The 16,432-nt window shown below is 43.6% G+C and overlaps 1 protein-coding gene across 1 annotated transcript in view; it reads left to right on the top strand.

The window, feature by feature from the left end:
- The first annotated feature begins 5,073 nt into the window (after positions 1–5,073).
- The window catches only part of SLC17A1 (solute carrier family 17 member 1), a 33,992-nt gene continuing 22,633 nt past the window's right edge, over positions 5,074–16,432 (top strand). Inside the window, exons 1-6 of the mRNA XM_047101206.1 lie at positions 5,074–5,151; positions 6,381–6,459; positions 10,328–10,500; positions 15,355–15,588; positions 15,673–15,760; positions 16,119–16,205. Of these exons, the coding sequence (XP_046957162.1) occupies positions 6,432–6,459; positions 10,328–10,500; positions 15,355–15,588; positions 15,673–15,760; positions 16,119–16,205 (610 nt within the window). The 5' untranslated portion in view covers positions 5,074–5,151; positions 6,381–6,431. The remainder of the gene's footprint in view (positions 5,152–6,380; positions 6,460–10,327; positions 10,501–15,354; positions 15,589–15,672; positions 15,761–16,118; positions 16,206–16,432) is intronic.

Below are 16,432 nucleotides of genomic sequence, written 5' to 3'. Positions count from 1 at the left end.
TTCACTCCATTCCCAATCCTGTGTAAACTCTTTTTTTTTTTTTCAACATTTTATTATTTTTTTTGGGACAGAGAGAGACAGAGCATGAACGGGGGAGGGGCAGAGAGAGAGGGAGACACAGAATCGGAAGCAGGCTCCAGGCTCCGAGCCATCAGCCCAGAGCCTGACGTGGGGCTCGAACTCACGGACCGCGAGATCGTGACCTGGCTGAAGTTGGACGCTTAACCGACTGCGCCACCCAGGCGCCCCTTAAACTGTCTCTTTTAACACCGTCTTCAAATTACTTACCTGGTGTGGGTCTGCCATGTTTTCCTTCCGGGAACCAACCAATTCAGTGGTTCCATCATATAGAAAGTTCACAACATGAAATGGATCAACATGTTTGTAAAATGGTAATGTCTCGGTATCAGTGGGTTAGAGCATGTGCAGAGGGGCCAGGGCCATTTTCTCAGCTGCTCCCCGTGGTGATCTTCACTGTGTAGACAGTACGGCCAGCAAGTCATTTCATACAGAGGTGACGTGGTGGTCACAGTTCTGAATGAAAAGCCACGGCAAGAAGATAGAGGTCAAATCCGAATAAATCCAAAAACAATTACTGAGATCTTGCTCCAGTCTCGAATCTAGGTCCTTGAGATCGGAGAGTCACGATTCTCCAGTCCAGTGTGGAGGACAGCCATACTGGCTGCCAGGGCATGGTCTTAGGCACATGGCAGAGGTACACACCGTCCGTGAGGGGAGGCTACGTGAATGGTTACGATCCCATGTGGAAAAGCATGGTGGGGGAGGAGGGAATTCCTTCTGCAAGGAATTCCTGAGCTAAATAGGGAGTTTTATGGTAAGATTCCCCACATTGGAGCCCCACTTGTACAAAAGCATGGGAACAAGAAACAGGATGGATTCTGGGGTGCCTGGGTGACTCAGTCAGTGGAGGGCCCGACGACTGATTTTGGCTCTGGTCATGAGCTCACGGTTCGTCAGATCGAGCCCCCATCGGGCTTTGTGCTGACAGCATGGAGCCTGCTTGGGATTCTCTGACTCCCTCTCTCTCTGCCCCTGCCCCACCCATGCTCTTGTGTGCTTGCTTTCTCTCCCTCAAAGTAAATAAACCTAAAAAAAACACAAAAAACAACAGGATGGATTCTGAAAGGAATCATGCATGATCAGCTGGGAAAGAACAGAAGATGAGCTTAGGGAGGGGGGGTATGACCAGTGCATAAAGGTCATGTTTGCCATGTTAGGGAGCTTGAGGGGTATCCCACAAAGCAAGAGTGACAGGTACAGGTTTTCTCTCTGGATAGAACACTCTGGCCCAATTCCAGAACCAGGAAGTCTATTAAATGACTGTCTGCAGTGTGGTCCACATAGCAGTGATGAGGACTGAACCAGGGAGGGAAGAGCTGGGGTGGAGAAGAGAGACACTAAGGAGTCAGGGTCTCTAACCTGAGAGACTGCACAGACAGGGTCCGAACACCTGGCCGGAGACTGCAAGAAGAGGAATCCTTTTTAGAGGGAAGATAACGAATTGACTTTGGGACACGTTACTGGTGATAATGACATAATCAAGTGGGCATGTGGATTCGTTTCCTGGGGCCGCCATTATGAAGTGCCACCGACTGGGTGGCTGAAAAGCCATTTCTTGTCTCACAGATAGAGAAGTCTGAATATGTCAGTGAAGTCCATTCCGTCCGCGCGTTGAGGGACAACCGGTCCCGTGACTCTCTCTCCTGGTAGCCTCCAGAATTCCTCAGCTTGAAGATGGCCTTCTCCCTGCATCTTCGTATCTTCTTCCCTCCGCACATGTCTGTCTCTGCCAAAATATGTCCTTCTAATAAGGATGTCCCGTGCTAATGACAAGCTCTTCATGTTGTCACCATGAGTACTAAAGGGACAGGACTATTGTATTGAAGCCCCAGAGGTTCTGAGGCTGTGCCACGCCTTTGTTGAGCCTTCAGGGTAGGCACTGAACAAGTATACAGGTACATTACAATAAAACAAAAAAGTAATTGTATTTATTAGGAATCAAGATGTTCAACGTAAGAGAAAAAGTCAAGAGCGTCAAATCAGAGGTTCTAAAAAATCCCTCAAACATTTCATTTGAATTGGAAATAACACACAGAGTTTGTAACTGAAAAAAACAACACCTTTTGAAGTTCTTCCACTGAAAAGGCCTAGAAGCCATGGGACCTAGGAGCAATGAATACTCAATGCTTAGAGTGTGGTCTCTGGATGCTTTTTCCTACTGAAAGGAACCTGCATTCCATGAGAAAGCCCAGGTCTGAGAACAGGAAATACGCTAGAGGAGCTTGGAATGTGCGTGTGTGTGTGTGTGTGTGTGTGTGTGTGTGTGTGTGTGTTCTTAAGGACAATAGAGACCGGCTTGAATAGCTTCCTACTGGCCAAAGAAGAGACAATTTAAGCGTCAAAAAATAGGGACTCAGCAGATTGAAACACATCCAAGAAAACCCAGGAGGTCATAATTTTCCTTGGTCAGCTTTGCTAAGGCACTAAATTATTATTCTACAACTTTATAAAGTATCCTGACTTTCCTATGAAATCTGTATTTCAGGGTAGCCAAATATTAGATTAGGCAAATTTCTTATTTTGTAGAAAATTCCAGCTCCTACCTAAAGAAGGCATGATAGAAATAAAATAACGCATCGTTTAGTGATTCAGCATTTACCAACAAATGGCAAAGGCCATAGGCTGAGAACTTCCAATCAAGCTGAGAAGATCTGAACCCAGTGAGCAATCTTATGTCAATCAAAGTGAGACAGGCCGCCACCGTGGAAGTCTCCGGCACCCCATGAGTTCTTCTTGTCCTGGATCTGAGGAAGCCTCTCCATATACGAGCAGTTTGGGGGCTATAAGGGATAAAGAAATTTATCAAACAACACTAAAAGGAAGGAATTAGCCAAATCAGTTATGAAAGTCACTCTGCAAATGGCCTTGTTTTGTTACGACGACTGTTGTTATTTTTAAGTAACAGCAAATATAAAGTGAAGGAAGGAACGGTCACAAAATTAAGGAGAGGTGAGAGTCATAACACTTGAGTGCCACAGGCAGATCTCGTTTGGAGCTTCATTTAAATAAATCAAGTGTAAAAGGACAACTCTGAAGCAACTGGAAACATTTTCATAACGACTAGCTCTCTGGTGATACTAAGGGATTACTGTTTTTTAAAAGTGCTGATAGCATGCTAGTTATGTTTTTTTTTTTTTAAAGCACTAATGAGTTATATATCCATGCTGTATTTTTTATGGGAGAAATAATATAATATCTGAGGTTTACTTTAAAATACTCCAGAAAACAAGGGCGCCTGGGTGGCTTGTTCGGTTGAGCGTCCGACTTCGGCTCAGGTCATGATCTCGCGGTCCGTGGGTCCGAGCCCCGCGTCGGGCTCTGTGCCGACGGCTCACAGCCTGGAGCCCGCTTCGGATTCTGTGTCTCCCTCTCTCTCTGCCCCTCCCCCGTTCGTGCTCTGTCTGTCTCTGTCTCAAAAACAAATAAATATTAAAATACTACAGAAAACAAACACTGGAGATATCTCTATATGTATCTCCGGTGGCCAAACGTTGATAATTACTGATTAATGGGCACGTGGTTATATTAGACTGTTCTACTTTTCTTGCACGTTGGAAAATTCCAATATAATGTTACATCTAAAAACTTAATACGAAAAGCACAGAATCCAAATGTAGAACCCAGAAGTGATTTGAAAGCATATCACAGAGCAACAGAAAGCTTTGGAGCCAACACACAGAAGGATAGTTCCGGAAAGATAGTTCCCTTCGGGTAATCAGTAACTGGAACCAGAGACGTTGATACTAAGTGGGAACATTGTTTACTTAAAACATGGACATTGAACAACTGGTGATCTGGGGCTTTTAACCACTAAATGGTCAGAAAATGCCAGAAACCACCAGCCTTGCCCTCAAACCGTACAAACCAGAATCTGGAATTCTCACAAGGAAAAAAATCCAGCGGAATGTATAAGACATCAAAGTCTCCTGGGCAAGCAAGTTAAAGTTTTCGTCACTTCCTGGGGTGCCGGGGTGGCTCAGTTGGTCAAGCGTCCAACTTCGGCTCAGGTCGTGATCTCACGGTTCATGGTTTAAGCCCTGTGTCAAATTCTGTGCTGACAGCTCAGAGCCTGAAGTCTACTTCGGATTTTGTGTCTCCCTCTCTCTGCCCCTTCCCTGCTCAAGCTCTGTCTCTCTCTCTCAAAGATAAATCATCATAAAAAAAAGTCTTCAGCATTTCTTTAGAGAGAAAATAACTGATTCAATTTGTAGAGTGTCTGCTAAGTGCCAAACATGTATTAGGCACTTTATAAGCATACTCACACATCTTTAAAAAAAAAATCTTATGTATGTAAGAAACTATCGTCCAAAATCCCCAATTTAAGGGCTCAGATGTTCCTATCTGATCAGTAGGTTGCCTTCACAGAATTCCAAGGTAAAAGCACTCTCGGGTATACCTACGGAGAGGTGGTGGAACCAGGAGAATTTGCTCATTGCAGAAGCCATGGGGAAATCACTCCCTTTGCAGGATATACTTTAATAAAATGCATCTCTCTCTGAGTAGCTTGAATGTCAGACAGATGTGGCCTTTGCAAAAGGGAGGGAAGGGGAGGGGAGGGGAAGAGAGGGGAGGGGAAGGGAGGGAAGGGAAGGGAAGGGAGGCAAGACAGAGAGAAGGGAAAAAAAAGGGAAAAAGGAAGGCAGGCTGGCAAAAAGCGAACGGGGCATTTATGGGGCATAAAAAACCACAGCATTCCTGTAGGAATGGTACTGTGAACCCAGATCCATCCTCAATAGAAAACATCTGTCCTAGGAGCACTGACTGCCAGGCTGGTTCTCTCCCTCCTGGCAGGAGACTAGCGATGCTGTCTACTACGGTCATGAATTTGATGGTGGATTTCCAGGACGTTTCTAGTCCACTGGAAGATTCTAACAGTCATACTCCTCCCCTGAAGACTCGAGGAAAGGTGAAAGTTAAAGAGTAAGCTTTTAACTTTGACATAACGAGGTCGTCATGAGGATTTGGTGAAGGATTAGTGCGGCTAAAATCGGTAAATCCAGAAATTCAGTACTTTTCAAAAGTTCAAAGTCATCCAAGGGAAGAAGGAATTGCTTTTCTGTCCTGAATCAGGTCAGTCTCACTCTTATATTGCTACTCACTAAATGCAATGAACAGTTCCGCAGAGTGATGGCTGGGGGGTGGGGGGAGCTTCTCCGTTAAAGATCCTATCAGCTTAGCAAGCTGGGGAAATTTGGGGGCAAGATCTATTTCCACAGATTTTTCCTAAGGGAAAGTAAAAAGAACCTATTTCTAGGGATTAAGGGGAGGAGAGCAGTTGTGTGGACAGACAAGGAAAGAGAAGCCACGTGTTGTGCATTGCGTGGCGTTGTGTGAGTGGTGTGGGGGTGTCTGTGGTGCGTATGGTGGAAAGTATGCAGAAGTATGTTTGCGATGTCTGTGCTGGAGTTTGTATGTGTGGGTTGAGATGCGTTCGTAAGTGGGCACAGAGCACGTGTGTGTTTGTACAGGATGCGTGTGGCATGTGGGTGTGTCTGTGCGTGTGTGTATTTTGAAATAAACAGCAGCCAAGCAGACAGTTCGGCAAATGATAATGCTGGTGGACCAGCTGTTTACTCAAAAATACTTGGCAAATCCAACCTCAGGAATTTGTCTTTCAAGCATCCGGTCATCTAAGGGGATGGGGCCGAACGTCAAAGTTGTAGACGAGCCCAGGACCAGCGTCTGCGGACGGTTAAGGGCAGACAGAGCAGCAGCGGCCGGTCTGTCCAAGGGCAAAGTCCTGTGCGGAATGATCCGCCCGCCCATGAGAAGGCGAAGTTAACCCACAGAGAGTTCTCCTCCAGCTCCATTAAGCTAGAAGAAAAAATAATTTATTTTACCTTTACTTACTCCTTTTCTGACGTTCTTTTTTGGTACATTCGAGTTTCTGACCTTTAGCAATCTCTCCCTGCCTGAAAACCCTCTTTATTTTTTTGCTCTACAAATGCAATCATAAAACGTCTTTTAACATTCCTTGCAGGGCAGGTCTACCATCAGCGAATTCCCTCAGTTTTTGCTCGGTTGGTTCACTTTTGAGAGATATTTTCACGGGACATAGAATCATGGGTTAGCAGGGTTTTTATTCTTTTTAAAAATAGTTTTCAGGGGGGTTATATATTTTTAATCAACCCACAAAGCGTCCAAGTGCACCGTCAGAGGAAACGCATGATTGAGTTAAGTGGGCGCGGGTGTATGCGGCGTTTCCCTGTGATGCGTGTTTTCAATCCGAAGGTAGTGCTGGGTGGTGTTTAGTCAGTTCTTCCCTGTTATGCTGACACCAAAGTGTTTTGCTCTTGCAGTGGAGACCAAACCCGGCAGCAAGAAAAGAAACCGGAATCCCATTCGTGCAGATGGATAACCAGTTCTCTCCTAGAAAAGGTAGGAATTATTCTGTCTCACTGGTTACGCTTTCTCCTTCTTACATGACATCACAGATTCTGGGTGAGCACGTTTTTCCATGAAAACACATAAAGGGCCTTAGGAATGTCCGGGAAAAGAGGTGAAAACCTTCGTCCTGCTATAGTTTTCCATTAGGAAGACGCTAGGGCCACCTGGGTGGCTCAGTCGATTAAGCATCTGACTCTTCATTTCGGCTTGGGTCATGATCTCACGGGTTTGTGAGTTTGAGCCCCTTGTCAGGCTCTGAGCACTCACGGTGCGGGGTCCCCCTGGGGATTCTCTCTCCCATTCTCTCTGCTTCTGTCTCTCTCTTTCAAAATAAATGAAAAACTTTAAAAAAAAAGAAAAACCCTAAATAAAAACAATTCGTACTCTTTATTTCAATTCTTACACACTCGTCCACTTAATCACGTGGTGGAGAGTACCAGAAAGAGGTCAACTACTTTTGCCCTGTCTCAAGGAGAAAGACATGGATGGAAACGAAGACAGGATGAATGGTCCTGAGTCACCGCATCCTTGGATGCGTGGATATTTACTGAAAACTGTTTATTCTGAGTCAGGCAGGGAAAGGACGAGAAGAAAGTAGCACTATGGTCTTAGAATTGGGTGAGTGTCATAGGGAACAGAATCCCGGAAGGGGGCGGGGCAATGAATAATTTATGTAAAGATGAGGGGTCTGTTACATCTCACATTTCTTCTTGTATTATTTTTGCTTTTTTGTGATTTTGGTCATTTTTCTATTGTCCACTTAATCGATACTCAAATTTACATAGGAGTGTATAAAACGCATAAACACAAAAGCACATAAACCATATAAGCTCACATGCATCTATCATCGATTCTGCCCTTCTGCTTAACGTTTCCTTCCTGTCAGGCTCTTGCGGTGTGTTCCTTTGTTAATGTCCCAAGTCCTTGAATTTTCTCTTCTTTTCTGGTAAATATCCTCGGGGTGCACCTTTTGCTCTAACTGCCCAGGAGTTGCACCTGCAGTATTTTACTGTTGCCAGGCCTGAGCACTTTACAATTTCCCTTGTGGTTTACTTTCTAACTCAAGACTTACTTAGAAGTAACTCACGTTCTTCCTGGAGTAAGAGAATAAACTGAAATAGGCCCCCCAACGACCGTGACACGAACCCTCCTCTGCACATGAGGCCTGCTTCCCCTGGCTCTCTGGAAGCTTTTTTCTCTCCTCCAGGGATTTTTTTTCCCCCCGAGTGTTCCTATTAGTTTTCCAGGTCTATTTGTTTTCCTTTTGATTTAATTTAAAAATGTTTTTTAATGTTTATTTTTGAGAGAAAGAGAGAGACAGACAGACAGAATGCGATTAGGGGAGGAGCAGAGAGAGAGAGAGAGAGAGAGACAGAGGGAGAGGGAGACACAGACTCCGTTGTAGGCTCCAGGCTCCGAGCTGTCAGCACTGAGCCTGATGCGGGGCTTGAACTTAGGAACCGTGAGATCATGACCTGAGCCGAAGTCGGACGCTTAACCTGAGACTGAGCCACCCAGGCGCCCCTTTCCTTTTGATTTTAAAGATGAGGCTTAGAAAGCTTTGGAGCAAGCCATTCTCAGGGTGCGTGCATCCATGTGCGGCTGGAGACATTTTTCTGATGGCCCCTGGACAGTCAGTATTAGGCCACAAGCCATTGGAAGGACTGGCTGATGACTGAATGGTTTTCTTCCCTCTGCTGAGCTCCAGGGCCTGTCTGCACAGGGCGAAAGTTTCAGCAGTGCCCCTGGCAAGGCTGTGTGTCGGTGTGTTCACCCTTCACCAAGCCAGGAGAGGTTTGGCATCTGGGGATCTGAGAAGAAGGTCTCTTACCAGACACCTCCCGTTGCCTGGGGATTGGTATTTGACTCCTGGTGTCCCCAAGCCCTGGGAAGCAAAACAGAAACAAAAACAAACAAAAGACACTGAGATCAAATGCTTTCGGGGAAAAAAAATCTGCCTTCAAAGATCAGTTTATGCCTTGAGGAGTCCGTCTTCACGGAACCCTCGGCCTGAATATTTCATTTTTCCTGGCAGGTCATCCATGCTTTTAAGGACATACTTTATTTTAAATATATTTCGCCTACTATTTTTATCTGTTTACAAAGGGAGAGCCGTGCAGAAAACGAATTTTCCAGGCATTACCGCCTTTTTTTTTTCCACTTAGCAGCAAATCCAACATTTGTTTAGCCGAACTTCAAAACACTTCAGAATCAGCAATGCCCTTTTACCCTCTCTCCCCCTTCTGGAACTGGGAGAGCCGTAGCAAGTGTCCAGTGTGCCGCAGCATGTGTGGCCGGAGTCCTGGGGACACGTACCTTGTCTCCCCCTTTGTAAGTCCGCATATACAGAAATACCGTGCCCTAGCGGGGGTTATTTCTAGGAACCTCCTTCACATGGGTTTAAGATCATTTCGATGAGATCTGTGACTTTGAGATCTGGAGGAGGCAATGGACGTGGGCTGATATTGTATGATAAGCTGAGACTTTTAAGGAACCGTGGAAGGGGGTGAATGTGTTTTGCGTGGGGGATGAACATGAACTTTTAAGGACCAGAGGGTGGACCGTGGTGGCTAGCCGTCTAAGACTACCCCTAAGATTCTGGCCCCCGGTGTGTGTGCACCTCCCGCAAGTTATTTAAGCAAACGCTAAGCTAGGTGCCGCCTGGAGGGATTTAGCAGATTTAAACATGGTCCCAAATGAGCTGATCTTAAAATAGGGAAATCATCCAGGAAATTACCCAGCCCTTCGACTTGGGTCTAGAGGTCAGAGACCAAGCAGCTAGGGAGAGTCCAAGTGTGAGAGGGTTCAACGTTAAGCCAGATTCTTTCGGGCTGGTTTCAGAGCTGCAGGAAGCCACGTGACGACAAGTCACAGGAACAGCCGCTTGGAACTGTAAGCATCTCCCAGCCGACAGCCAGCAGGGAGACGGCCACATCAGTACTGTATCCACAGACAACTGACTCCTTACCATAACCTGAGCGAGAATGGAAATAGATCCTTGCTTAGAACCTTCAGCTGAGAACTTAGCCTGGCTGATCCCTTGATTTTAGCCTTTGAGATCATGAGCAGAAAACTTAAGTGTACTATGCTAACTCTATGCTAAAACTTCTCAACTGCAGAACTGTCTCAACAAATGGGTGTCGTTTTAGGCCATTCGGTTTGCAGACTTTTTTTTACACAGCAAGAGAAAACACACTTAGGAAAGCACATCCACAACAAAGCCTTCGACAAGCGTTGTCTGAAATGTGCAAACATCAGAGCTACTCCGTGTAAATCAGGAACCATGGTATGAAAACCAGGGATGCTAAGTGCGGCCAACAATTCGCCGGCGGTTCTGATCCAAGGAGAACAGGAAATTAAAGACACGAGGCTCGCCAAAGAACCAACGAAATCATCACTATTTGTGTATTCCCCAAGTAGAAAACCTACCCCAAACGGCAGATGTATTTTTAGAAACGACAGTGACTTTTGGCTAGCTGGCTGGATACAGTATCGACCTTTAAAGTCTAATTCCTTTCTTTTTAAACAAAATTTTTTAAATGTTTATTCATTTTTGAGAGGCCGAGAGGCAGAGCATGAGGGGGGAAGGGGCAGAGAGAGAGGGGGACACAGCATCGCGAGCAGGCTCCAGGCTCTGAGCTGTCAGCACAGAGCCCAAGGTGAGGCTCGAACCCACGAATTGCGAGATTACCTATATACAGTATGTATATGATATGTAAGTATATATTATATATAAAATATAAAATATATAATAAATAATATTAGAATGGCTCCAAGTTTCCGAGTGCCCTTCCTAAAGTTACTGTATGTTTTTACCTCGGCTGTGTTAACAATGGACACTTTCTGTTTTACTTCTTAGTTCCAAGTGTTTGCTCCTTCCGCTACGGATTGTCTCTCCTCTTGCACGTCTGTAACAGTATCATAATGTCACAGCGCATGTGTCTGAGCCTCACAATGGTGGTCATGGTGAACAGCTCGGACCCACACGGTGCGCCCAACACCTCCACAGAGGAGAGCCTGGATGTCACGAAGGTATATGAAAAATACTGGCTGTAGTCCTAAATTGCAAATCCTGTCTTTCTAATTAGGTGGCGTAGAGATTGCATGTTATCATAATTGATGGGACACTAATAATCAGAAGAAGAAGTCTAAGGCTTCAACCACCTTGCTAATAATAACCTAACGAAACATGTCCCATGATTACAGCATTCCTCGATATTTGTGAAGGGCTTTGTTGTGTGAATCCTTCCCTGTGAAGAAGGATAAAAACCAAACATTAGGGTGTCTAGAATTGAGATGTTTGGCCAAGCAAAACAAAAAGAAAGAAAGAAAGAAAGAAAGAAAGAAAGAAAGAAAGAAAGAAAGAAAAGAGAGAGTGACAAAAGTAACATTTGTTTTTTTTAATGTTTTTATTATTTATTATTTTTTTTCAATATATGATATTATTTATTAATTTTGAGAGAGAGGGAGAGAGCACACCTGGGTGGGAGAGGGGTTAGAGAGAAAGAATCCCAAGAAGTAATACTAGACAAACTCATGGCGGAGAACTTTCCAAAATTACTGGAGGCACCAAATCACAAGTCCAAGAAGCTCAGAGAACACCAAACAGGATAAATACCAAAAAGGGAAATAATTAACAACAAGAAAAACCGACTGGACATATTTAAATTGCAGAAAACCAGAACACAGAGAACATCCTGAATGAAGCCAGAAAGAAAAGTATCTTACCGACAGAAGAACAAGGAGACGAATTTAGAAGACTTCTTATCAGAAACCATTCAAACAAGAAGAGAAGGGGAAAAAATCTTTGCAGTGTTGAAAGAAAAAGAATCTGCCAATATGGAATTCTATATCCAATGAAATTACCCCCAAAGTGAAAGAATGAAGACTATTTCAGGCAAATAAAAACTGAGGTAATTTATTGCCAACAGGCCGGCCATACAAGAAATGTTAAAAAAAAAAAAAAGTAGGTTTTAATCCAACCATATCAATAATCATTTTAAATATGAATGGTCCATATGTACCAGTTAAAAGACAGAAATGATCAGATATGGATAAGAAATAAAGGTCATTAGACATGGAATCTACAAGAAACTCTTCTTAAATACAAAGACTCAGATAGATTAAAAGTAAAGGGATAAAGAAAGATGTGATGCAGCCACGAAAACACTAATCAGAAGAAAACTCAAGTAGCCATATTAATTTCAGACAAAGCAGAATTTATAGCAAGGAAGATTATCAGAGACAAAGGGGTATTACCTAACGATAAAGGAGTCAAGTCTCCAAAAAGATACAATAATCCTGAACATGCATGTCCCTAACAACAGAGCAGCAAAATACAGAAGGTGAAAACTGTTAGAACTGAAAGGAGAAAGAGACAAATATAAAACTGGTAACTGTTTTCTATTTGTTACATCTGTTCTCTGTTTCCTTTTTTTGAATTCTCTTTTTTGCCTTCTCTGGGTTTAATTATTTAAGTGATTCAATTTTATTTCTTCTTTTCATGTATCATTTAGACTTTAAAAAACACCTGTTTTATTTCATTTTTTATTTATTTATTTTGAGCGGGAGCGAGCAGGGGAGGGCCAGAGAGAGAGGAAGAGAGAGAATCCCAAGCAGGCTCTAGAATGTCAGTGAGAGCCTGACGTGGGGCTCGAACTCTTGAACTGTGTGTGAGGTCATGACCTGAGTCAAAATGAAGAGTCAGATGCTTAACCAACTGAGCCACCCAGGCAACCCCCAAAAGACACCTGATTTAGTAGTTGCCCCAGCATTTACAATATACATTTTTTAATCATCTAAATCCACCATCAAATCGGGGTGTCTGGGTGGCTCCATCGGTTAAGTGTCTGACTTTAGCTCAGGTCATGATCTCACAGTCTGGGAGTTCGAGCCCCGCGTCGGGCTCTGTGCCGACAGCTCAGAGCCTGGAGCCTGCTTTGGATTCTGTGTCTCCCCCCTCTCTCTGCCCCCTGCCCCCCGCTCATGCTCTGTCTCTCTCTGTCTCTCAATAATAAATAAATGTTAAAAAAAAATTTAAATCCACCGTCAAATAATACCAAACTGCTTCATGTGCACTGCAGGTACTTTATAACACATTATTCCTAATTTTGCTCTCCCGACTCTTGGGAAAGTGCTGTTATTCATTTCAGTATCCACATTATAAATACATGATTACATTACTGCTTTAAACAAATAGTTATCTTTTAGAATAATTCAAAGTGAAATATTCTTTTTATTTATTTACTTTTAGAGAGAGAGAGAGAGAGAGAGAGGCAGAGGGAGAGAGAGAGAATTCTAAGCAGGCTCCACACTCAGCACAGAGCCCGATGTGGGGCGGGACTCAATCCCACAACCCTGGGATCATGACCTGAGCCAAAATGAGGAGTCGGGACCCTCAACTGACTGAGCCACGCAGGCACCTCCAAAATAAAACATTTTATCCCTTCATTTATTCTTTTCTGATGCACTTCCTTTTTTAATACAGATGCACGTTCCTGAGCGATTTCATTTCCTTCTGCAGAAAGAACTTCTATTAAAATTTCTTTTGTGGGTAATGCTTTCGTTTTTATACCTAAGAAATCTTTGCGTAGCCCGAGGCAAAAAAACACTCTTCTTGCTATGTTTTCTTCTAGAAGTTGTATAATTTCAGGCTTTACATTTAAATATATGATTCATTTAGACTTAATTTGTATGTATGTTGGGTTGAAGATTCTTTTTTTACATACAGATATACAATTGTTCTACCACCATTTGTGAATTGTCTTTGGATGTTTGTTGAAAAGTCAGTATTTGTAGGGCTAATACCACTTACTTGGTTTTAAGACTTGTCATAAAGTTATACTAATCAAAACAGTGTGGTATAGCTCACAAAAAAGAGTCAATGAAATAAAATAGAGAGTTCAGAAACCAACTCACACAGATATAAACTCCTGATTTTTTTCCTGATCCACAAAAGAAAATACATAAAATTGGACTCCATTCCATTCCATTCCAAAGAGCTGTTGAGAGAATAAAGAGACCTGAGACAGGGATAAATGTTTGTAAATCCTGTCTAATAAAGGAATTCTATCAAAACTCGATAAAAATGAAACAAAAGCCCAATAAGAAAATGGGAAAAATGTAAACAGTCTTTTCGCCAAGGAAGATACAGGGAAGGATGGCAAATAGTCACAAAAAGATGTCCCACATCATCAGTCATTAGGGACAAGCAAATTAAATCCATAAAGGTTTATGACTACACACCGAAGCTTCTAACATTGCTGGGGAGGATGTAAAATGGTATAATCACTTCAGTGACCTACCGTATGATCCCCTCATTCCATGCCAGGTATTTACTGAAGAGAAATGAACACACATGTCCGTACAGAGACTTGTACGTAAATGCTCACAGTCGCTTTATTTGTAATAGCCCCAGACTGGAAACAATAAAAAGGTTCAACAGATGAACGAATGCACACGCTATCGTACAGTCCTAAAACAGGGTACTGCTTAGCACTAATCATAAATGAATGCTAAAAATAAATGGATGAAACTCAAAATAAGTACGGCGAATTTATAGAAAACCTCCAGAAAATAAAAACGATGACGTAGTGACAGGCAGAGAAGATCAGTGGTGGGAGAACAGCAGGAAAGAGGAATTACAAAAAGAAGTAAGGAAACTTTTGGAGGTGAGGAACACGTACATTTCCTTGACTGTAGTGACGGTTTTGTGAGCGTGCACGTAATTACACGTGTCAAGTTGTACATTTTATGTCAAAGATTAAGTATGCAGTTTATTGCATCGTTTGTCCCTCAGAAATCTGTTAAAATCTTTTTATCCAATTTTTCCTTGAACGATATCCTGAAACATTTGTAGTATTCCATTGCTTTGGTTTAAATATTGAGAACCCCATATTCTAGAAAAATGGGTATTCGCAGGGGCCACACACGTAAAAAAAGAGCCTCTTTAGAAGATCCAGGGAAACTGATCTCCTTCACATCGGAGTCACACAAAAGGAATTCTCTTCGCAGCCATACAAAGGAACTAGATGGAAGAGAGAGAGAGAGAGAGAGAGAGAAAATACAGCATGTATTTTCCAAACACATCCAAAAGATGAAAACTCACCAGAAAATTGTTTCCACAGAGCAGATCTGAGTTGTAACCTGAAATTACAAAATGCAGCTAAAAACTAGGGAGGCAATTATATTTATGGGCAACAGTAGACACAGGAGCTCAGAGCAGAGGTGGCCCGGTGACAGGAGGCTGTGCTCAGGCAGTAGAGCGTGGAATACAAGTGAGTTGACAGATCTCAGGGGAGGATTTTGGAAACACGAGACAGAACATTTTAGAAAAGGAGAGAACCAAGCACCAAAAGAGAATTGGCCCTCTTCCTTCACTGTCTCATCCAATGATTTTCACGGTTCAGCTCGACACCTTCTCTTCACGATTTGATCGATCATGGTTTCTGTCTCTGGGAGTAGTACGTATGTGGGGAAATGTCTGTCTGGGGAATGAGGGTAACTTAACGGAGGAGTCGGAGGAAGACAGAAGGCAACAGACAATTAATGATGGCGGCAAGTGTAGTATGCCACAGAAGACCTGACACGCAGAGTAGCAATGTTCCAGGAATAAGTATTAAACGTCTACACCGTACTGGGGGTAGAGACGGTGCAAGGACTCGCCATTAGCCTTGAAGATACCAGTGTGAAATGTCAGTACCCCATAGGAAATGATGTTATAAAGGAGCAGCAAAGGTCCCATGATGGAAAATGAAGCAGAGGGGAGCTCCTTGACCCCAAGGAAGCCTGCAGACCAGTGTCCCCGCATCCCTGACTATCACGGTAACTCACCAGGATGCAGAGTGGCTCCATGCAACTCTCTCTCTCTCTCTCTTTTCCCCCCAGAACCCCGTGTACAACTGGAGTCCTAAAACCCAGGGCATCATCTTCAGTTCCATCTTCTATGGCATACTCATCATCCAAATTCCTGTTGGATACTTGTCTGAAAAATACTCCATCAAGAAAATGATCAGCTCTGCACTATTCCTCAGCTCCCTGTTTAGCCTGATCCTGCCGATGGCCGCTGAAGGTGGAGAAGCTTGGATCATCGCATGTCGGGCGGCCCAGGGAGTTTCCCAGGTACTAAGATAACGCAACAAGTGAACAGGGCTGGAATTCACAGGAAGCATCAGAGATCAGATGTCCTAATCCTTCTGATTTCAGGGGTCAGCATTAATAGCTCAGCACGCAATATGGGTCAAGTGGGCTCCACCCTTGGAACGAGGCCGACTCACCTCCCTGAGTCTATCAGGTAACGACCTAGAGCCTCGAAGGTGTGTCACTGCTACCTCACTGTGCCGTGTTCTTCCTAGAGCTGTAAAAGATGTGTGTTTTGAACTGTCCGGGGCTTTGGAAACCATCTGTTCCGGCAGCCCCCCTTTAAAGATGCGGAAACTGTCTAGAAAGAAGGAGAGGCTTCTTTATCTCAAACAACAGAAAAAGGGAGAGAGAGAGAGAGGGGAAAGCAAATATTTTATTCGTTTCTTCTGCCCAGTGTTTTGCTCTACAAACGTATTTCACCGGAAATCGTTCATTGCTACCCTGACGCTACATTATCTCTAGGTTCAGATGTCTGCTCCTTAGGGGCGCTCTTTGTGCTTTCTGATTAGGGGTTCTGCTGGGGCCCTTCATTGTTCTGCTTGTGACTGGATTCATCTGCCAATCCCTGGGCTGGCCCGTGGTCTTCTATATTTTTGGTGAGTCTCTTTCTGTAAAATCCCAGTCATTATTCAGAACTGAAAAAAAAAAACAAAAACAAAACCTGACTATAACGTAATAATTTATATAAAGTTAATGGCTTTAAAAATCATGAATCTCATGGAGGGTAACAGGTCAGCCTTCATTAATTTCCTCCTGCCCTGGTACTGGTTCCGTGCAGTTTTACGCTTCCAGTCCTCTCTTCCGGGGAGCCGCCATTCTCTGT

Source organism: Lynx rufus, unplaced genomic scaffold, assembly GCF_022079265.1.
Source record: "Lynx rufus isolate CCGP_SWC_20201006 ecotype Redwood Valley unplaced genomic scaffold, mLynRuf1.p SCAF_6, whole genome shotgun sequence".
Taxonomy (NCBI): Eukaryota; Metazoa; Chordata; class Mammalia; order Carnivora; family Felidae; genus Lynx; species Lynx rufus.
Note: the sequence above shows the minus strand (reverse complement) of the source record. Positions and strands in the feature narration are given on the sequence as shown.